The following is a 24676-nucleotide window of genomic DNA, read 5'->3' as shown; positions in this document are numbered from 1 at the left end:
TTTAACAAGATGGATAATGGGTAAAGTGGCCAAGCAAGAAAATTAACATTTGGTCACCAGCTGTTTTCTTCTAATTTATGATAAGTTAGAGGATGTAATCTGGTAAAGTTGTTCTCTCATTACACCTGAAGGGCAGCACAGAGAATATGTTCTAAGCAAAAGGATTTCCTAATAAATTTTTATATCTACATAATCTTATATCTTGATAGTGATTCGAACTGCCAAGCCTGTTCTGGCAGTGATGAAAAATTTTATCAAGAAAGGTGACTTTTTAAGTTTATATTTATTGACACACAATGACCCTTATTTACTGGAAGACTTCAAATAAAATTTATGAATGATACAATCCAAAATTATAGTCTATAACAAAAATTAAATAGACTAACCTTTTCATAGTATTTACTGCATCCAAAACCAAAAAGCAGCAAATGTCCATGAGAGTCTGTGCAGGCAAAATGGTTTCCATCTGGTGAAAATTTACAATCAAACACTGCACCATGGCCTTGGCCTTCGATCTGAAATTTAGAGGAGTCACTTTAAGTCATCTTAAGAGGTAATTTACAAATAAGTAGGCAATAGATTCCGCTTCCTAATATCTTGAGTTATGTGATGCATCAACATTCCAATGACTCTCTGGCTTCTGTTGCCAGAATCCTACAGAGACAGTAACACTCTGAAAGAATTTAGGAAGAATAAAAATGCAATACATGGTATCAAATATTATTAGCAATGTCATATTTCAAAAAGTACTAAATGAGTGACTGAGAATAAAAAAATACCTAAACACAACCAAAAGGACAACTCAGCAATGTCAAGATAATATCTTTACACCTTAAATTCTAAGGCAAGTAAACCTTAAAACAGCCTTCCTAAAATTAAAGTACATGAATCAATTTTACTAACAAAAGACAGAGGGTATTATTAACACTCTAGAACTATACAAAGTCTATAAAAGGGAGTTCAAAGGTTGACAATTTAGAAATGTTAACACAAGAACTATTCTTCAAAGGAACACTAAATTTGGAGGATATGAGTATTGCCATTAACATAGGAGGGTATTCTACTGGGAAAAGGGATAAACTCACCAGATTTCTCCATGGTTTGTACGAAATATATCTTTTTTTTAAAGATTTTATTTATTTATTCATGAGATACAGAGAGAGAGAGGCAGAGGCACAGGCAGAGGAAGAAGCAGGCTCCATGCAGGGAGCCTGACATGGGACTCGATCCCAGGTCTTCCAGGATCACACCCTGAGCTGAAGGCGGCGCTAAACCGCTGAGCCATCCGGGCTGCCCTGTATGAAATATATCTTAAGAGTATCTATGCTTCCAATTCTACATTTGCCCAACAACTTCCTGATTACTAACTAAGCTATGTAGGGTTTACCAGAAACAGATACAATAGACACTGTTATGATTCATATATTAGGATTACTGTTTAAACATTAAACATTTTGTGATTTTGGTTAGTATTAGCTCCAAAAGCCTATTAAATTTGAGTTTCTAGAATTTAGACCTGGGGACAAGAATTTGGAAAATGCTAATACCATGATAATAGAGTCACTCTGAAAAGTGTTCTCAATTGGCCTTACTCTCAGGTCTTCAGACATTCGCTAAGTTATTGTATGGATTTAAACACAGATGACAGGTTCCTTTGCACTAAGTATACTTTAATTACCAAGTTGTCATATAAGAGATGTCTATTTTAATATGAACCAAGCATAGATTTTCCTTACCATGTTAAAATAATTCCGAATTTTGGTCCCCCGGTCAAGGTCCCAAATAAAAATGTTCCCATCATGACCTGCTGAAAGTATGATCCTTTGATCAAATGGATGTGCTTCCAAAACAAATACTTCATCATCATGTCCCTGTGATAAAATCAATATTAAAAATGAAAAGCAACACACAGTATTTGGTTTATTTGGCCAAAAGATCTTGGGAGTGTGCTATCAATCTGGTTCAGATGAATTTATGTACACCATAGTATTTACTACATGGACACGATAAGAAATATTTCAATTAGAGTTCCTTATATGTTTAATTGCTGATTTCAAAAAGTACTCAATACAGAAGACCCAGAAAGGTGTTTAAAGTGTAGTCCAAGACAGTTATAGCTTATTAACCAGGCCCCTGAAATAGAATTGATATTTCTATGACTCTGCTATTTAAAAGACCCCCAGAGAATGAATAAACAGGATCTTCCATTAACACCCAATTCTGCCACAGAGATAACAGACAAACCTTCATTGCTCTTCATCCAGCACTCTCAATACCTAGTATTCAAATTATATTTTGGAAGGCCCCATGGTACATTCAAACACAAAAGTATAGTGGCTCTGCCCTTTTTCTACTTTACAGTTGAAAGTTTCATTTGATATGCTACCTGAAAAATGGGTTTGCTGCTAAAAAAGTTTGAAAACCAATGCTCTCTATATGTTTCCCTTACCAATGAATATCAGTATATAAAGAGAGACCTTAGATCAGGTGTCTGCAACTGTAGCCTGCAGGAAAATCTAGCTCCCATTTTTGCACACACAATCTGTGAGTTAAGAATGGTTTTTACATTAAAAGGCTTTGAAAAACAAAGAATATGTAACAGAGGCCATATGTGGCCTGCAATGCCTAATATACTATCTGGCCTCTTAAAGAAATAGTTTGCCAACACTTGATTCAGATCTTTGTTAAAGAGAATAAATGAATCAAGTGTTGGCAAACTATTTCTTAAAAAAGGATGTATGACATCCTGAAGTTGCATTTCACCTAGAAAAACATCAGCATATTACACATCAGGAGCTTTTAGAAATCATCATATCTTATGACTCTCACAAGTGCATTCTATCTCAAATCATCATATAAAAAATGGAATAATAGGACACCCTACTACCATATTACCTATATGGACAAAAATATAACTTATTAAAAAATAACTGCATAGTAGCTCAAAATTCGTAAGTAAAATCCCATCGCAATAAATACTCTTACAACTGAAAGTTTACCAAAACTCTTTTCCCAGTGACCACCAAAAAACTACTTCTTTGTTATATGCTAAATAATCAACTTGATATAACAAATACTTTCTCAGGTTCCTAATGACAAAACAATAAAATTACTTTCTTAAACTCAAATAATAATGATACAACTATTTCAGTGTACATTGGAATAGAGAGGCTTTTAAATAAGGGTTTTATTTCTTGTTCACATGTCATAGGATAGGACATAGTCATTAGATCATAGGGAACAAAACCTAATCAAATTTAGTAATTTCTTAAGATACATCATCTGTCTTATTTATATTTATTAAGCACACCTCTATCTTCACCACTGCTACACAAATTCAAATTATCATCATGGCCCATCTTACCATAGACTCTTACGCTCTTACACTATACCAGAATCACTCTTAGCTTCGTTCCAATCTATTCTGTTGCCAGAATTATATGATATTTTTCAAAAGCAAAATTCACATGTCATTCCTTAGCTTTTAAACCTTTTAATGCTTTTCTATTTGTCTAGGGTAGATCCTATAAGAGCTTGAATGGTCTGTTCCCTGTCCATTTCTCCAGTCCTATCTGGTGACATTCTTTCTGTTCTCTGTGCTCTAGCCAAAAACTGGCTTTCTTTCAACTCCCTTCTATCTGAAGACTTTTGATGTACTTTTACCCTCTTCCAATAAGGACCTCCAAACTCCCTCACATATGTAATTAATCAAATATTTATTGATATCCTACATATTGAGGCAAAATTTTCTTATTGTTTAATAAGAAAATATCAAGTAGTGATAAATGTTATGCTGAAAATAAAGCAAGGTGACAGAATAAGACAAAGACTGCAAGACTACTCTAGATTATTCTATCAGGGAAAGTCTTGTCAAGGAGGTGACATTTAGGCTGAGATCTGGGTGATTTCTACCTATCTTTCAAATCTTAACCCAAATTTAACTTCCTTAGGAAGTATCTGATCCTATTTTGACCAGAATCAAATAGGTTTATACCAGGTTTGGTCACCCTATTAGAAACTTGCATTATATTTTACACTTCTCTTTCTGATCATTTAATTAATTTTTGTGTGGTTTGTTTTTTCTTAATAAGCTGTAAATTCTAAGATGATGGGGACTCTCTAATTTACTATTTATTCCTAACAGCTAACCCCGCTGAAGGCACACAGATGTTTAGTAAGTATTTGCTGAGTGGAAGAACTTTACACCACACTAAGACCCTCAAAAAAACAAACTGTTAACACAGAAAAGATAAGTATCAAAACTAAGTAGATTTGACTGTTACAAGGACTAAAGATAAAAATAGTCAGTTCTAAATTTTTTCAGTAAAATTCACTGAAAACAGATGACCTATGAGTCAACCCATGGGAAGAGTATCACTAAAGAAAATTCTAAATTGAGGTACTTATTAAGACAGAATTTTACACAGATCTATAAAACCAGAGGCTATGACATGAACTTTGTGATTTTTAGAGATATAGACTTGTGCAATATTGTAGTCAATAGCCACATGTGGCTATTAAGCATCCAAAATGTGGCTACTCCAAATTGAGATGTTGTAAGTGTAAAATACACACTAGATTTCAAATATTTAGTATTTTGAAAATGTGAGATATTTAATAATTTTTATATTAATTACATGTTGAAATGCTACTATTTTGGATATACTGGTTAAATGAAATGTATTATAAAATTAATTTCACCTGTTGTGCTTTACTTTTTCTGTTGTGGTTGCTAGAAAAATTAGTATTACATATATGGCTCATATTATATTTCTATTAGAGCATGTCGCATGAACAAACATTTCCTATTAAAGATTCAAGCAAATATTATAGATTTTCCTATACAGATTAACAGAAACTTAGATCAAAGAATAGGGAAAGGCAGAAGGAGATAAAGAACTGGTTAAACAGATAAAAAAAGAATCTAAAACTCCACTAACACAGTGTTAGGATTTCATTTAGGAAAGAGAATTAGAGGTATATGGAAATCCTCCCAAAATTAAACAAATCTTTAGATACCTCAGAGGTTATAGATAAGATTATCTCACATGGAGTAAAATAAGGATGATACCATGGTATACTACAAAGTCAAATGAGTTATGAGAATTGGATTCTAGTCCTAATCACTTACTATTTTGCAAATCATATGGCAATCACTTGTCCCTTGTCCCTAAAGTATTTATGAAGTGATAATTGAAGCAGTTAGGCTTCAGCAGATAAGGCTTTTTTTTTTTTTTTTTTTTTTTCAGATAAGGCTTTTAAGTGGCATTTAACCTGAAATTTACATGATAAACCAAAAACCAACCCCACCCATGTTGATTTCTGCTATTAATCCTATCAGCTTTTCAGGTCACAAATATTACAGCCTTTTACTACAACAAATTCATTTTTTAAAAGAAGAAAAGCCCCCTTTTCCTGCTTCTTGCATAAACAAATCCCTGAAAGTAGAATAAAAAAGGATTCTCTTGTCAAAATATAGTTATACACCTAAAACAATAATAACAAAAATCCCAACTCATGCTAAAAACAAAATAACTTACATTGATTGCATGTAAGTTAGATAAGTATCAGACTTCAAAAGAATCTTGAAAAGTTTTTGAACCTGCTTTAGCAGCTATACCAATGTGCCCTCCTTATTTTGCAAATATGTCAACAAAGGTGACTCAAATAATTACTGATCCAAGGGATAGTAAGTCAGAGAAAATAAACTAAAATTTAAATTTCCTGTCTTCCACAATAATGCCCTTATTGATCATTTTATTAATTCCAAAAATACTTACAGATAAAGTATGAAGAAGTTGCCCTGTGATAGAATTCCATACTTTCAAAAGGAAATTGTTCACTGCAGTAATAACTGTGGTGTCATAGCGATCCCAGGCCACCATAGTCACCTTAAGTTTAGTGACCTTGTCTTCTCCACATGGCAAATTATTCCTAAATAAAATAATTTGCAGTATTCATACTTTGTAAATTATTAACAAAACAGCAAATTATGAAAAAAATCCAGTAGCTTGCAAATTTTTAGAAAAAAAAATACTAGACCATTTCAAAAAAAATACTAAACTATAATTTTCAGTGCTCACAAAATAAAATAATAAAGTACCTAAATAGGGCAATACCCATAAGCTTATTGTAGGGAGACAAAAGACACAAAATGACAAATAACTTTGTAGTTAGTTACTAACACAAGAACAACAACAAAAAAATGAAGCTAGAAAAAAATCTACAAATTCCTTGAAAAATAAAATATAAGGTCATGTTTGCTTCAAGAAAGTGCAAAGAAATATATAATAGACACTTTATTCCCTTAAATTTTTAAATTAATAAGTCTTATAATAGAGCAGTAAAAAATTCAGTAACTTTTGATTTAGTTTAATATAATATGAATAGCTGGCTAGGACTATAACATCAGTTCTATATTGTCATTAATGGGAAAATAATTAGTTACAGGGCCTTACCCGACAGAAACTGTAATGTCCTAAAGATGTAATTATATATCTTCCAATCAACAGGAAATATAATGAAACAGAATGCTGATTAAGTGTACTTATAATGTTGAGTAGGAATGCTAACAATATGAAACATCATAAAGGTAACCTCAATAAGACAGAGAGATAGCTAAAATTATGATGACATTTAATAGGGAAAACCCTCAAAGTTGAAAGTAGTATAGATAAATATAAAAAAAATGACCTATAAAGGGATGCCTGGGTGGCTCAGTGGTTGAGCATTTGCCTTGGGCTGAGGGCATGAACATGGAGTCCCAGGATCAAGTCCCACATGGGGCTCCCCATAGGGAGCCTGCTTCTCCCTCTGCCTGGGTCTCTGCCTCTCTCTCTGTATTTTTCATAAATAAATAAATAAAATCTTTTTAAAAAATGACCTATAGAAAAATAAGGCAGGAAATAATCCTGTGGGCATTCGTAGAGTAGAGATCTTTGGGTCACAAGAGACCAGAATTTGGAATGATTCAGCAATGTTTCTATCATCCAGTAATCAACAAGCAAAAGACAATTTACTTAGAGACTAAATACAGATGCAAACTTCAGAACTACCAATGAACCCCAAACTATTTACTAATCTGAAAATATATTTTCATTATGAAATATAATTCAGTAAATCAAAAGATACTATACCATATGAGAAGCACTGAAATATCTAACATCCAATCTTACCCAGTCATTTTAGTAGCCATGTCTAGCACTATACTCTTCCATTCTTGTTGCTGATATTGCCAAATTCTTGCTGTTCCATCTCTACTTCCACTAACAAATCTTAAACTGCAAAGAAAGGTTAAAATACCCTTATTACTTTTTTCCAAACTAGAAATCACTTTTTTTTCTAAGAAAGTAATACATTCATCCCCATATACTACTGGGGGGAATGAAAAGTATATACTTTGGAAAACAGTTTGGTAGTTCATCAAAATGATAAACAGAGTCACCATATAATTCAACAATTCTCCTCCCAGCTATAAATCCAAGAGAAATGAAACGTAAGTCCACATAAAAACCTATACACAAATAACCATGGCATTATCCATCACAAGTCAAAAAGTGGTAACAATCCAAATGTCCATCAACTAAAAGGGATAAACAAATTGTGGTATTTATACATCCAAATATTATTCAGCAATAAAAAGAAATGACATAATGATACATACTGCAACATGATTGAATCTTGAAAACATTACATTAAGTAAAATAAGTTGGTCACAAAAGACCACATATTGTATAATTCAATTTATATAAAATTTCCAGAATGGGCAAATCTATAGACATAAAAACTGGATTAAAGGCTGCCCAGGGTTAAGGGTAGAGGTATAAAGATATTGGAGATTGATAGCTAAAGAGTATAGGAATTCTTTTTGGGGTGCTAAAAATGTTCTAAAATTGATTGTGGTAAAGGTTGCACAACCCTGTGAATATGCTAAAAACCGCTGAAGTTATGTTATGTGCATTATATCTCAATAAAACTTACAAAAATACATTCATTCACCCATATTTCTATCACTGTTCATACTTTCATTTCTATTCCACCTGACTTTATTAAAGACATGTATATATACTTATATATTACCCCCTTCAGGAAACAGAATTGTACTACACATAATGTTTTATTATGTTTTTCTCTAAGTGTTATTTTATAGATCTCTAGGTTTATAAATTTAAAACTACTGTCTGAATAAGTATGGAACTATATGGATATATTGAAATTTATTTAATCAACCCCCTAAAGACAAATATTTAAACTATTTCCATTCATCACCATTATAAATAGTTTTGTGATGAGTATCTCTATACATATCTTTGTACAACCTTATATATATCTTTGCTCAGTCAAATGGTCGGCACATTTTTAAAGCTTTTGATGAATTATTTCCCTGAAAAGTTTTTTTTTTTTTTAACACCTTACAGTCTCTTCAAAAGTTATGGGAGAGTGAGTGCCCATTTTCCCTAAACCCTTGGCAATACTGGGTGCTGACATTCTTCATTATCTTGTTATTCTGAAAGAAAAACATGTTACTCTTAATTTAAACTGTATCTTTAATTATTAGTAAAACTGGATATCCTTTGTTTATTGTCCACATAAATAATGAAGATAAAATTGTGTTTCTCTTTTAGGGAAAAGGCAAGGAATTAAAAACTTCAGATTCCTCTAGCATGAAAGAATCATAGCTGTACAAACCTTCAAGTGTATAACTCAGTACAGTGCAATAAATCAACCTCAAAAAATTATCTGAAGGTTTTCTCATTCCTAATATAAACTTCACTCTATGTGGACCATCATTATTTACTCTCGCATTTAATAAAGATGAACAAATTCATCATAGCAATCACCCACTGTCTGAAAAATATTTAAAAATAAAACATGGTCAAATTTTTTTATTAAATTAAATTAAATTAAAACATGGTCACCCACATAAAAGTCCTTATAGAAATATCTGGATAAACATTTATGTTAAGTGCTTACATTTTTAAATCTATTCTAGGTCAATTTTAGACCAGGGCAAAAGATTATCATCTTTTGGGGATCAAACATTTGAGAGGGGGTACACAAATACTTGTATATAATTTCTAAGTTTATAGACATAGGAAATATGTATCATATGAGGAGAGACAATAAGTAATACAGATGTTTAGAGGAAGACAATATGGCTAAAATATGCAGCAGTCAGAAAAGGCTTCAGGTAGAACATGAACCTTAAAAGGAAGATAGGACTTAGAAAGGAACAGAAAGGGACTGGTGGGAGGAGAAAAATAGAGTAAAGGAGAGTAGAAGCTAGAGGGAAGCTGTGAGAGGGAAAGAGGAGTGAGGGGGTAATATTTCGGGGTAAGAATGGTATGAGCTAAAATATAAGCAAATAAATGAATGAGAGAAAAAATATGGAATGTAACAGGAACAATGATTGAGTCACTTAGGCTAAATGTAAAGATTTATATGGGGAGTAGTAAATGAGAAAAGAATGTAGGTCTAAGTCAAGTTTTAGAAAGTTCTGAATTCGAGCCTGACATTTGATTTCTATTTTTTATAGACAAAGAGGAAATACTAAAGATTTCTAAACAGAGCAATGTAAATCTGGCAGAAATGGACAGGACAGATTTAGAAAGGAGAAGAAAACTCAAGGTAATGGGTCAAATAATAGAATCATTTGCTAAAGTGAGTGAAAATAGAAATAGAAAAAAGTAAACAAAAAAGAAGTCATTCAGAAAGAAGAACTGACAAAGTATGGCTACTAATTGGATAGGAGTTTAAAAGACATGAGGTAAGGATGTCATCAAAAATAGACAAGGGCTTTCAGCTAAATAAAGTAATACAGTAGAGGGAGCTACTGCTGAAGGAATAGAAGTAAAATATGTCAAACATCTGTTTACACAGATATGTACTACATAGTTACCTGTCTCCATTGTTACAGAACTGAACAGCAACAACTTTGTCCTAAGACATAAAACAACAGATTTTTGGTTAGAGTTAGTTTATTTGTAAGATGAATGAAGTATTCTTCCCTTAAAATTCACAAGCAAAAGCATCATGGAGTAGGTTTTTTAATGCTGTAATTTTCTTGGAAAAAACTCCAATTTTCTTTAAAAAAAAAAAAGAAGGCTAAAACAATTGATTAACTGATGAGGAATACTTATCAGCAGTAAATTGAAACAAACCAAACATAAGCAAACCTGTTTTTAAATTATAATCTCAAGAAACATTTTTGAATAGATATTAGTTTTTATGTGCCCCATAATAAGACAGCACACTAACCTAAAATGAGACATTAAAGTTAATTTGATAGCAGTTGAATTAAATTTCCCACTTACTATCTTTTAAATTTCAGAAAATAAATCATTTCCTGTTTCTCACATGGATTATTTATTTTATATAGGGTTCATCTGTTTTTAGGTACAATAGTTTAGATACTTCTGTTTAAATCTTCGTTTATAATGATTAAACTATACTTTTATTAATATAATGTGTATTATAGTGAGAAGAATAAAATATAAGCCAGAATATGCATTTTCTTTGTCTTTATTCCTTGATAACAAAGCTAAAATGTATCCTAAAAAGTTGTACATATTTTCACAAAACAGTTACTGAACTGCATTTGAATTTTTAGTAAAGCTCAGATACTAAATATCTTTTTATTTAATTATTTTTCATTTTAAAAAATTATTAAACTGTCTTAATATGTTTGGCGGTATCCATGATTCACACTGCTCAATGATTTCACTATAGTATTTATCTGAGAGATTCTGTATTCTCACTGCCAGTTGCAATAACTGGTTTTAGATGTTCTGAAAGTACATCTTATTTTTGATGACTAACAGTAGCCACTGACTTCAACAGGGAGTATTTAGGTTTTCTGACTTTCTCTTAGCTGGACCCTGGGGAAAAAAAAAAAAAAACACAAAACTCTACTAATCAATTTTTCTTCATCTTTCCCCCACCCAATTATTGTTCATTGTTCTACTATCTCCTACTCACTCAGCTCTCAATAAACTTGACTGCACTTGTATACATACCCTTCTTGGGTGGTAATTGTAAAGATGCCTCCTTTGCATACTCTAGTATAAATGGATTTCTCCCAATGGATAGTCTCAGATTTAGATCTTTATATATTTCCTAAGTTTTTCTTATTCACAATTTAAATAATATTCCAGGATTTTAGTATCTAGGAATAAGTAACATCAAGATAAGAGGGATCCCTGGGTGGCACAGCGGTTTGGCGCCTGCCTTTGGCCCAGGGCACGATCCTGGAGACCCGGGATCGAATCCCACGTCGGGCTCCCGGTGCATGGAGCCTGCTTCTCCCTCTGCCTGTTTCTCTGCCCCCCCCCTCTCTCTCTCTGTGTGACTATCATAAATAAGTAAAAATTTAAAAAAAAAGATAAGAGCTCAGCTTGGTTCAGTAATGATTCTTAAGTAATTGTTCAATTGTGTTTATGGGATGGGACAAAATCAGGAGGCTGTTTCCAGAAGCTCAAGAAGGTTTCTAACAGGGGTCTCTTTTACTACAAAATTCAGGAACATGATTGATTTTGTAACTCACAAAGTATCTTTTTCTATTAGTCATCATACAGGGACACTGCATATTTTTATTGATGTGCGCTAATACTACTCCAAATGAGAGGTCAATAGTAATAAAAACAGTAACTTTTAGACTTGCAAAGCTTAGTGCTTTTAATTGCTGACTATATAGCTTTGACAATGAGGTATATGAAATGCATAGTAAGCTAAAAATTAAGTACCCCCATTTGCCATAATAGTTATCTGGAGAAAAATGTAAGGAAAAGAAGAGGAAAAAGATGAAAGGTACACAGGGATATGAAAAAACATTACTGGATCCAAGCTTCCTAACAAAGAATGTAGAAATGGCTTGAGGAAAAGTTCGATTCACCAATGGCCAATCACCAATGGCTGTCACCCAGGCATAAAGCTGTTCCCTGCTGTTATTGATAATTGAGTAGGATTAGATTTCAGGAGTCTGTGATGACATTCTGAAAACAATCATACTAAAATCAACAAGCTAAATTAGTAAATTATTTTTTTCTTAAGATACACTTAATATGTCCTTTAATATTTATTGAGGTAAATTGGGCACATAGCCTTATATGTTTCAGCTGTATAATGTGATACTTTGATATCTGTATATTCTACAAAGTGATCACCACCATAAGTCTAGTTATCATCCATCACCATACAAATAAGCCCTCTCATTCATCCCCCAACACCCCCCTCTGGTAACCATGGATCTCTTTTGTTTTTGTTTGGTTTTTTCATTTGTTTAGTTATTTTAGAATACACATATAGTGAAATTATGTCACTTGCCTTTTTGCAACAAACTTTTCACTTAGAATATATTCAAGGTCTACCCATAATGTCGCAAATGGCAAGATTTCCTTATGTGTGGCTGAGTAGTATTCCACTGTATATATATGTGTATGTGTGTGTGTGTATACCACAATTTATTTATCCATTTATCCATGGATGGACACTTAGGTTATTTCCATATCCTGGTTACTATAAATACTGCTGCAATGAACACAGGAGTGTATATATCTTCCTGAACTAGTGTTTTTGTATTTGTCAATATTCAGAAGTGGAGTATCTGGATCATATACTCGTTCTGTTTTTAATTTTTTGACAAATCTCCATACAGCTTTCCACAGGGGCTACACCGATTTACATTTACATTCCCACCAATAGTGCATAAGAGTATCCTTTTCTCCATATTGTCTCCAACACTTATTTCTTGCCTTTTTGATAATTGCCATTCTAATAGGTATGAGGTAACACCACATTGTGGTTTTCATTTGCATTTCCCTGATAATTAGTGATGTTGAACATGTTTTCATGTTCCCATTGGCCATCAGTCTATCTGCTTTAGGAAAGAGAAATGTCTTATTTAGTTCCTCCATCCATTTTTTAATTGGGTTTGTTTTTTGTTATTGAGTTATATGAGTTCTTTATATATTTTGGATATTAATCCCCTAATGGATATATTATTTGCAAATATCCTTTCCCATTTAGAAAGTTGCCTTTTTGTTTTATTGATGTTTTTCTTCACTGTGGAAGGAGCCTCGGTGTCCATCGAAAGATGAGTGGATAAAGAAGATGTGGTTTATGTATACAATGGAATATTACTCAGCCATTAGAAATGACAAGTACCCACCATTTGCTTCAACGTGGATGGAACTGGAGGGTATTATGCTGAGTGAAGTAAGTCAATCGGAGAAGGACAAACATTATATGTTCTCATTCATTTGGGGAATATAAATAATAGCAGTAGTCTTTTAATAAGAAGTAGTCCCACTTGTTGGGTCACTAAGACCAATGCCAAGGACCTTACCACTGCCAGGGAAGATCATCAAAAAGATGTATCCACAAATTGACCTGTGAGCTGGATCCCAGAGATTAGAGGCTCCTTACCCACTTCTCTATCCTTGCTATATGAGTTCCACTTGCCTTTCCCTCTCCCAAAAGCTGCTCTAACAACATAGCCTTGAGACGATGATGTGGTATTGAGAACATCTAAACAGTATACTTGAATGAACCCAGGTAAGGCTTCTTTATAAACTTTTAAGAAGTTACTGGCAGGCACAAGGATCCATTCATCTTGCTGACACCCAAAACAACCCTCAGGTGTAAGTTCCCTTTGCTTATTAAAACTGCCAACTACCAACCCAGAGTGTCCTACCTCTTTCTTTGGACTTTCCCTGACATCTGGGTACAAGGGCCAGTTTCAGATTATATCTGAAAGCACCCAAGAGAGCTATAAACTGACAATTGGCAAGCCAGCCCAGAAACCAAAGAAATGCGCCTTGGGAATGAGGAATCCACAGGAGAAATCCCAAATTAGCTATCAACTTCTGTAAGGAAGGGTGGCTTGTATGTTAGATACTTGTGGACTATTACATGAATATGGGGACATACAGAAAATATCAGCCAGTCTAATGTGTTTGTTAGAGGAAATGCACATACCACACTGAGGCAAGAGAAGGGAAACAAAGTTGCTACTGTGGGCCTCAAATGTGGATAGTCCAGTTGGCCATGGATGCCCAACTACAGGCTGAAGCTCAAGTTAGAAAGTTAGAAGAGCTGAGGTTAGAAAAGTATCTATGAGCATCCACTACTCTGCTAGCTCTGGGGCTGGTAGACAAGATGGAAGAGCAAAATAATAGAGACCTTAGTGTCCTGTTTTGCAAATCAAGGAGGATGCAAGCTGCTATGTATTAAGATATGAGAACTTATGAGAAAGCCTGATTAGGATGTTAAGAGGTGGAATCTTAGAGAAAATGATGAAAATGACAAGGAAAATGTTGTGGTAACTGATGAGGAAACAGCCAAAATGCCCCGTTCCTTCTGACCCCTAATTTTAAATACCAATTACCTCAAAACTCCTAGGAGAAAACTTGCATCTTTCTCTGTCCTTTCAAGTTTATATATCTTATTATGTCTTTGAAATATAAATACCCCTGGGGATAACCACAACATTGCCAGAAAAAAAAGTGGTGATCTTTTAAGAATACAGCTATAGTTCTCTTGTCCATTGTATTATAATGAACTCTCATCAAATCAAGTGATCAGTTTTTAAGTTTTCTGTCATTTGCAGTTACTGTTTTGCTCTGATGCTTTGAAAAAAGTATTCCTACAAATGTGCCTCATATTTAAGAACACTCATGCAAAAGACTTTGACTAGTTTCTGATAAATAAGATATAATTGCCTTTATGTTGGAGAGATAATTATGAACATTTCAAGTACTCCCCCAAAGCTACGTGCATAGCCCCACAATATGTAATAGAATGGTAGCTGGGGACCTATCCCTGTTCACCTCTCCCACATCAGCAAAATGGGCCCATTGCATTGATAATACAGTGTTAACATGTAAAGATTTACCTCTGCTGCAGGACACCTGCAGGCTTTGCTCAGGAACATCTGTGAGGAAGAAGATGGGCAATGAACCCAAAGAAAATTAAAGGCTCAAATACTGCCATAAGGTTTTGGGTGTCATCTGGTCAGCTAAGACTCATAAAGCTGTAACCGAACAGGTGCAAGTCTATCCAACTTCTAAGAATGGGAAAGAGGTGCCGTCCTTTATAGGGATTTTGGGGTTTTGGAAGACTTCTAATCTACACCTGGCACAATACTCCCATTCCTCATGCTGCCTGGTAAAGAAAGGGCATATATGGGACTGGGGACAACAGCAGTGTGCTGCCTTTGAGAAAGCAAAAATAACAAAAGAGGAGAATGCCCCTGGGATTTTGATTCCAGCTCTGGAAGGGGGCAAAACCCCAATATACCCCATAGAGCAACAGCTCCTAGCAATGTACATCGTGCTCTTCCAGATAAAGCATCTCATACAGCAGCCAGTACAGCAGCTAGTGTACTGAGTGGTCTCAGTACACTAGTGGTCTGGCTGCCAATCACTCTTGAGCCCAGGCCAATAACTCTTTGGCACTGATAATTAGATTATTCTAAAGGGATTAAGTTTATGGCTTGAACAATAGGAAGCTGATTATTAAAAAGTCCTTGTGGGGTCAAGATATATATAAAATGACATTTGGGTCCATCTGTAAGAGCCTGAAATGATTCTCAACTGTTTTTCATGTCCCAGCTCTTAAGACACTGACATTCCCCTAGCAATCAGGAAGCTGGTGCCCTAGTTGGGAATGAGCCCTAGCTACTGACCCTTCAGTAGTGTAGGCAGAATGGGTGCATTAAAAAAGAGTGGCACCCACAATGCCTAAGTAGGATGGTATATTGCCAAGGATGCTGGACTGCTCTCAGAGTACAATGCATTGGTTAATGTAGTAACAGCATGTTGTGTGTTCTAAACAACATCAAAGGGAACTGCCAAAAGAATCAAGCCATCTACTGGAGTTCCCAACCTATGAGAAATTGGCAAATTGCCCCTATTAAAGGGTTTTAAATATGCCTTGGTTTATAGAGACACTGCATCTGGCTTAAACCATGCTTTTCCCTGCCACCCTACAAAACAGGCTGTAACATTAAGGGCTTAAAAAACTGAATATCATGTATGGATATCCTCATCAAACACATAATTATCAGAGGTCACATTTCAAAGACCATGATGTGCAAGACTGAACATAAAATGTGACATTAAATAAAGGTTCTATCTCCCCTATAACCCACAAGCAGTAGCATTGGTAGAAAGGAAAATGGAATATTAAAACAGCATATTAAATAATAGGTAAAACTACCTTGGCCAACTGGGCAAAAGTACTGTCTGAGGCTTTAATATATTTAAATGACCAAATAGTAGGGTCTATTGCCCCATATACTAGACCAGGGTTCCCTGCCCAGGCACCCAATACTGTAAAGATATAGAAGTTTCTGGAAACAGCCATTGCCCCAATTCTTACAGTGGATCAAAACTGTGAGACTATGGAAAATCTATACTGTGGAAAACACCAAGCCCCATCATTCCTGTAAAATGAATTATCTACTAGAATTTACAATACAGTATCCCACCAAGACAGGTGAGTTCCTTCATACCCCTGGGTGAAGAACTACTCAATCTCAACTAAGATAACCTTATCTTGCTGTACACTGGAACTGTTAAAATGCACTATACTATACCTGAAATGAAACACGCACCACTAAAAGAAGGGAGAAAATAGGGGTCCTGATAATTTCATATCCTGACCCCACCTCATCTACTCACACCTGACAGTGCTGCCTCCCCTGGCCAACATGTATGGTATGTACAACCAGGTCAAGTTTCTAAAGGTGTTAACTTCCCTCTCCCTCAAATTCAGGAGAAATGTCTGGTTTTTCTACTAATAAGACTATTTTGCCACTGTCTTTATTCCCTCCATTGGCTTAGATTTAGAAGACATTAAAATAGCAAATGTGAAGCCCTTAATAAATTCAATCAGCAAGCATGATTGAATGATAGCAGTAAGAGCTGTCCTTACTGAACACTGAAATGTCTCTGGTAAGCTGTACATATTTCTTACAAAGCTGTACTCCAAAATAAAATAGCCTTAGACATTATTACTGCTTCACAAGGAGGTACCTGTGCCATTACCCAAACACAATGTTGTATGTTCACTCCAATGAATCTGCTAATGCATCATCTTTATCAAATCACAAGGAATACAAGTGAATATCATGTCCTTTGTAAGCCAATCCCTAACATGGGAGACTTAATCAGTGGCTCAGATCAAGGGCTCTTATAAAAAAAAGTTGTCACTGATTTTGTAATCATTTTCTTTTTTTAAAAGATTTTATTCACTTATTCATAGAGACACAGAGAGAGAGAGAGAGAGAGGCCGAGACACAGGCAGAGGGAGAAGCAGGCTCCATGCAGGGAGCCTGATGTGGGACTCGATCCCGGGTCTCCGGGATCACGCCCTGGACTGAAGTCAGCGCTAAACCACTGAGCCACCCAGGCTGCCCTGTAATCATTTTCTTAATCTGGGTTTCCTTTTACACAGACCTGTATTGTTGCTGTGGCATTAGCCTCCAATGCAATCAGTCATCAAAGGAGCCACCTCCATGCTAATAAAATCCCTTGCTGAACACTTAGAGACCATATCACAAGAAGGGGGCACATGAGATTATAAAAACTGGTCATGAATGGTGGAATGTTGGGGAAGATCATTTAGAAGATGTGACCACCAGCTGACTGTGATCTGGACCCCAGGCAATCAAAGGCTCCTTACCTCCCCGCTTGGAATATGGGTCCCTCTTGCCTTTCCTACTCCCAAAGCTTTGAGGTAATGATGTGCTACTGAGAATACCTGCACAACTTGACTGGACCTTGTTAAGGCCTCTTGATAAACTTTTAAATTTGGTGGGTGGCCATGGGGATCTATTTGTCTTGCTGCCACCCAAGACTTGGGTCATATATAAGTTCCTTTAACTTATGAAAACTGTCACCTATCAACCTGTAATGCCCTGCCTCTTTCTTTCCTTGTCCTCTGAGTATAGGGACCAGTTTCAGATTACACTCAATAAGCTCCTGAGAGGGTCATAAACTGCCAATTGCTTATGCTTTCTTCAGCAATTTTGATTTCATACTCAAGTAGGTCTTCCTTTCAAGTTAATTTTGGTGTATCGTGTAAGACACTGGTCTTGAGTTTCATTCTTTTGCATGTGGCTATCTAGTTTTCCCAACACTGCTTATTGAAGAAACTACTATTTTCACATTGTATATTCTTGGCTCCTTCACTGTAAATTAATGGACCATATATGTGCGGGTTTATTTCTGGGTTCTTTATTCAGTTCCATGATCTATTTGTCTGTTTTACTGCCAACACCATACTGTTTTGATTACTAGAAGTTTGTAGTATAGCTTAAAATCAGGAAGTGGGATGCCTCCAGCTTTGTTCTCCTTTCTCAAATCTGTGTTGGCTATTTGTGGTCTTTTTTGGTTCTTACAAATTTTAGAACTATCTCTTCCAATACTGAAAAATGCCACTGGGATTTTGATAAGGATTGCATATAATCTCCAGATTGCTTTGGACAGCCTGGACATGATACTGATTCTTACAATCCATGAACATGGAATATCTTTCCATTTATTTATCCTCTTCAATTTCCTTTATCAGTTCTGGTTTTCAGTGTGCAGATCTTGATTTCCTTGGTTAAATTTATTTCCAGGTATGTCCATCTTTTGCTGCAACTATAAATGGGATGGTTTTCTTAGTATATTCATTTGGATAGTCCAATCTCAGTGTACAGAAAAACAAAAGATTTACATATATTGATTTTCTATCCTGCAACTTTACTAAATATGAGTTCTAATAGTTTTTTTTAGTGGAATCTTTAGGGTTTTCTATATATAGAATTATGTTATCTGCAAATAGTTAGTTTTACTTCTTCCTTTCCAAATTGGATGCCTTTTCTTTCTTCTTTCTTTCTTTCTTTCTTTCTTTCTTTCTTTCTTTCTTTCTTTCTTTCTTCTTTATTTCTTTCTTCTTTCTTTCTTTCTTTCTTTCATTTTTTTACATGGCTAATTACTATGGATAGGACTTCCAATAATATGTTGAATAAAGTGGCAAAAATGGGCACCCTGGTTTTTTTTCATGATCTTAGAGAGAAGCTTTCACCTTTTCACCACTAAGTATGATGTTAGCTGTGAATTAGTCACATATCACCTCACTATATTCAGATACATTCCCCCCATCCCACTTCATTGAGATTTTATCATAAATGAATGTGGAATATTGTCAAATACTTTTTTTACATCTGTTGAGATGATAATATAACTTTCATCCTTCATTTTGGTAATGTAGTGTATCACGTAGATTGATTTGCAGGTGTTGAATCATTCTTGCATCCTGTAAAAATCCCCACCTGATCGTGGCATATGATGCTTTGAATACATTGCTGAATTCAGTTTGCTAATATTTTGTTGAAGATTTTTGCATCTCTTACATAGGAGTAATTGGCCTATAGTTTCCTCATTTTTGGTGTCCTTGCTGATGTTTACATCAGAGATTGACCTTGTAAAAGGAGTTTGGAAGCATTCCCTCAATTTTTAGGAAGAGTATGAGGTCAGTGATTAAATCTCCTTTGAATGTTTTAGCAGTATTCAGTGAAGCCAACTGCTTCCAGACTTGTTTTTTGGATGGTTTTTGATCATTGATTCAATCTCCCTGCTAGGAATTCGTCTTTACAGATTTATTTCTATTTTTTATTATTCAGTCTTAGAAAATTGTATGGTTGAAGAACATATCCATTTCTTCTACGTTGTCCAATTTATAGGCACATAATGGTTTATACAGTCTTTTATGATTCCTTGTAGTACAAAGTGGAACTTCTCTCTTACTTCTGTTTATCAATTTGAGTCCACTCTCATTTTTTCCTGAAAGATAGCTAAACATCTGTCAACTTTATTATTTCAAAGAACTAGCTCTTAATTCTATTGATATTTTCTACTGTCATTTAGTCTCCCATTTATCTCTCCTGTGATCTTTATTTCTTTCCTTCTACTAACTTTGGGCTTTTTTTCTTTTTTTTTAGTTCCTTTATGTGTAGAGTAAGATTATTTATTTCAGATTTCTCTTGTTTCTTGATATATGCCTGTATTGTTGTAACTTAGCTCTTAAAACTGCTTTTGCTATATCCTATAGTTTCGGACTGCTGTATTTCCATTTTCTTTTTTTTTTTTTTTTGTATTTCCATTTTCAATTGTCTCCAGGTACTGTTTGATTTCTTCTTTGATCTCTCAATCAATCCATTGGTTGTGCAGTAGCATCCTGTTTAATCTCCATATATCTGTGATTTCCCACCAGTTTTCTTTCTGTAATTGATTTCTTTTTCCATTTAAATTCAATTAGCCAACATAGAGTACATTAGTTTCAAACGTAGTGTTCAATAATTTATCAATTGCATATAACACCTGATGCTCATCACATCACATGCCCTCCATAATGCCCATTACCCAGGTATCCCACCCCCCCACCCACCTCCCCTTCAGCAACCCTCAGTTTGTTTCCCAAAGTTAAGTCTCTCATGGTTGGTCATCTCTCTAATTTCATCCCATTCAGTCTTCCCTCCCTTCCCCTGTGATCCTCTGTGCTGTTTCTTATATTCCACATGAGTGAAACCATATGATAATTGTCTTTCTCCAACTGACTTATTTCACTCAGCAGAATATCCTCCAGTTACATCCATGAGAATGTAAATGGTAAGTATTCATCTTTTTGATGGCTGAGTAATATTTTGTATAATATATATACATATATAATACAAATATTATATATATATATATACATATACATATATAAAAGGTCGTCCCTAGGTGGGACAAACAAGCAGCAGCTGTGGGGAGAAACTGTTGTCTTTGGGGCTCCACAATTGGGATCTGGTGATGGGCCTTGGGGTTGCCATTGGTCAGTAGGGTCAGAAGTCAGGAAGAAGAGTGAGATATGGAGCATAGGAGACAGAACAACTGGGAGCCTTCCAGCACCTATAAGAATGTCTGTCACTGCATCTAACTGCCACAACCTTCCAAAAGGTATGGCTGTTGCTTTACTTCCTCATGCAAATTCCTCTTTTGGACTACTCTAATCTGGAACCATACAGGGAGGATATTCTAGGAAACAAGTTTTCATCTTAACCAAGTTCACACTGGACATCACAGATACCATGGAGCATGGTATGTATTTGATTCTTATCAAGAGGGGATGGATAGATAGATAGATAGATAGATAGATAGATAGATAGATATAGATATATTGATATATATACATGTATCAAGAGGATATATATATATATATATATATATATATATATATATATATTATAATCTTCTTTATCCATTCATCTGTCAGTGGACATCTGAACTCCTTCCACAGTTTGGCTATTGTGGATATTGCTACTATGAACACTGGAGTGCAGATGCCCCTTTGGATCACTACATTTGTATCTCTGGGGTAAATACCTAGCAGTGCAATTGCTGAGTAGCTCTATTTTCAACTTCTTGAGGAACCTTCTTACTGTTTTCCAGAGTGGCTATAACAGCTTCCATTTCCACGAATACTGGAAGAGGGTTCCCCTTTCTCCACATTCTTGCCAACATTTGTTTCCTGTCTTGTTAATTTTAGCCATTCTGACTGGTGTAAGGTGGTATTTCATTGTGTTTTTGATTTGTATTTCCCTGATGACAAGTGATATTGAGCATTTTTTCATGGGTCTGTTGACCATGTGTATGTATTCTAGAGAATTTGTGTTTTCTGCCCATTTCTTGACTAGATTATTTGTTCTTTTGGATGTTGAGTTTGATAAGTTCTTCACAGATCTTGGATACTAGCCCTTTATCTGGTAAGTAATTTGCAAATATATTCTCCAATTCCATAGGTTGCTGGTTAGTTTTGTTGACTGTTTCCTTTACTGTGCAGAAGCTTTTCACCTTGATGAAGTATGAATATTTCATTTTTTATTTTGATTTCTATTTTTATAGCATTGTGATAAGAAGATGGTTAATATGATTTCAATCTTTTTGGATTACTGAGACTTGTTTTGTGGTCTAAATATGATCTACCCTAGACAATGTTTCATTTGTATTCTGGTATTTTTATATGGAACAGTCTTTATGTATCTATTAGGTCCACCTGGCCTAATGTGTCCTTTAAGGCCAATAATTCCTTATTGGTTTTTTGCCTCGAAAATCTATCCGATGATGTCAGTTGTATATTAAAGTCCCCTACTATTATTTTATTGCTGTCAACTTCTCCCTTAAAATCTGTTAATTTTTTTCTATATTTAGGTGCTCCTATGTTGATTGCTTAAATATTTACAAATAATATATCCTAATGATCCTAATGTTGGATTGGTGCCTTCATCATTTGATAATTCCCTTCTATACCTTTCATTACCATGTACATTTTAGTTTATTTTTTCTGGCATATGTATAGTTTCACAAGGGTTCCTTATTTTTCCCTTTAAAAGCTTTCACTTTTAAAAGGTTTTGTTTAAATCAAATTAGTTAACATTCAGGGTAATACTGGTTTCAGGTGGGCAATATACTGATTTACCACATCTACACAACACCCTGTGCTCATCAAAAGTACATTCCATAACCCCCATCAACAACTTAACCCATGTCACACCCATTGCCCCTCTGATAACAATCAGTTTGTTCTCTATTGCTAAGAGTCTGTTTTTAAACATTTTTTTAAATTTTTATTTATTTATGATAGTCACACAGAGAGAGAGAGAGAGGCAGAGACATAGGCAGAAGGAGAAGCAGGCTCCATGCACCGGGAGCCCGACGTGGGACTCGATCCCGGGTCTCCAGGATCGCGCCCCGGGCCAAAGGCAGGCGCCAAACCGCTGCGCCACCCATATCTGCCTCTCTATCTATTTGTTTTCCTTTGCTCCCTGCTCAGTGGAGAGCCTGCTTCTCCCTCTCCCTCTGCCCATCCTCCCCCCAGTGGGAGAGGGAGAAAGAGAATCTCAAACACATGTGCTCTCCATACTGAGCACAGAGCATGATGTAGGGATTGACCCAATACCCTGAGACTACGACCTAAGCCAAAATCAAGAGTTGGATACTTAACCCAATGAGCCACCCAGGCACCCCTGGGGGGTTAAGTGTGTTATAACTTTTTTGGATACTAAACACTTAATAGATATATAATATGCATATTATCTTCTCCCATTCCATAGCTTGCCTTTTAGGTTTGTTTATTGTTTCCCTCTATGTGCAGTAGATATATATAGATATAGATATATTTCCTTAAGATTTTATATATATATATATATATCTTAATATAATCCCAAAAGGTTATTTTTGCTTTGGTTTCATTTGCCCCAGGAGACTCATTATTAAGAAGGTGCTACAACCAATGTCAACCAATGTCAAACGGATTAATGCCTGTGTAATACTTTATGTTTTTTATGATTTCAGATGTTGCATTCAGGTCTTTAATCTATTCTGTATTTATTTTTCTTTTGGTGTAGAAAGTGGCCCAGATTCATTCTTCTTCATGTTGCTGTCCAGTTTTCCCAACACAATTTGTTGAAGAGACTGTCTTTTTCCTATTGGATATTCTTCCCTGCTTTGTCAAAGATTAATTCACCACATATTTGTGAGTTCATTTCTGGGTTATATATTCTGTTCCATTGATCTATGTGTCTATTTCTGTACCTACACCATACTGTCTTGATCACTACAGCTTTGTAATATAGCTTAAAGTCTAGAATTGAGATGCTTCCAGCTTTGCTTTTCTTGTTCAATATTGGTTTCGCTCTTCAGGGTCTTTGTGGTCTCATACAAATTTTAGGATGGTTTGCTGCAGTTCTGTGAAAAAGGCTGTTGGTATTTTGATATGTATCATATGAAATATGTACATTGTTTTGATAATATAGACATTTCAACAACATTTGTTCTTCTGATCCATGAGCATGTGATGTCTTTCCATTTTTTTGTGTTGTCTTCCTATCTTTCATCAGTGTTGTATACTTTACAGAGTAAAAAGTCTTTCACCTATTTAGTTAGGATTGTTCCTAGGTATAAAATTAGTGATGCAACTGAAATTGAACTGATTACTTAATTTTTCCTTCTGTTGTATCATTATTGGTGTGTAGAAATGCAACAAATTTCTGTATATTGATTCTGGATCTTGTAACTGAACAAATGAATTTGTTTATCAGTTCTAGCAGTGTTTTGGTAGGGTATTGAGTTTTCTATATAGAGTATGATGTCATCTGGAAATACTGAAAGTTTGACTTCTTCCTTGCTGATTTGGATGCCTTTTATTTCTTCTTATTATTTGATTTATGTTGGGTAGGACTTCTAGTAACATGTTAAATAACAATGGTGAGAGTAAACATCCCTATCTTGTTCCTGAGTGTAAAGGAGAAGTTCTCAGTTTTTCCCATTAAAGATGATGTTAGCTGTGAGTTTCTCATATAAGACCTTTATGATGTTGAAGTATGTTTCCTCTAAACCTATTTATGTGAGAGTTCTTATCATGAATGGATGTTGGACTTTGTCAAGTGCTTCTTCTGCATCTATTGAAAAGATCATATGTTTATCTTTTCCTTTATTAATGTAGTGTATCACATTGATTTATTTATGAATATTGAACTACCCTTATAACCCAGTAAGAAATCCTATCTGATCATGGTGAATGATCTTCTCAATGTATTGTTGGATTTGGATTGCTACCATTTTATTAAGAATGTTTGCATCCATGTTCATCA

At 34.9% G+C, this 24676-nt stretch overlaps 1 protein-coding gene across 5 annotated transcripts in view; it reads right to left on the bottom strand.

The window, feature by feature from the left end:
* The window catches only part of BRWD3 (bromodomain and WD repeat domain containing 3), a 201192-nt gene that overhangs the window by 88272 nt on the left and 88244 nt on the right, over positions 1 to 24676 (bottom strand). For 3 of the 5 annotated variants that reach the window (XM_077889094.1, XM_077889096.1, XM_077889093.1), the window contains exons 12-17: positions 14891 to 14929; positions 9899 to 9939; positions 7176 to 7280; positions 5781 to 5934; positions 1737 to 1871; positions 387 to 515 (exon numbers count right to left, since the gene is read on the bottom strand). In XM_077889094.1, the coding sequence (XP_077745220.1) occupies positions 387 to 515; positions 1737 to 1871; positions 5781 to 5934; positions 7176 to 7280; positions 9899 to 9939; positions 14891 to 14929 (603 nt within the window). The remainder of the gene's footprint in view (positions 1 to 386; positions 516 to 1736; positions 1872 to 5780; positions 5935 to 7175; positions 7281 to 9898; positions 9940 to 14890; positions 14930 to 24676) is intronic. The other 2 variants (XM_077889095.1, XM_077889097.1) reach the window with 1 other exon arrangement.

This window comes from Canis aureus, chromosome X (genome assembly GCF_053574225.1).
Source record: "Canis aureus isolate CA01 chromosome X, VMU_Caureus_v.1.0, whole genome shotgun sequence".
In the NCBI taxonomy this organism is placed as follows: Eukaryota; Metazoa; Chordata; class Mammalia; order Carnivora; family Canidae; genus Canis; species Canis aureus.
This window is presented reverse-complemented; position numbering and strand designations above follow the sequence as displayed.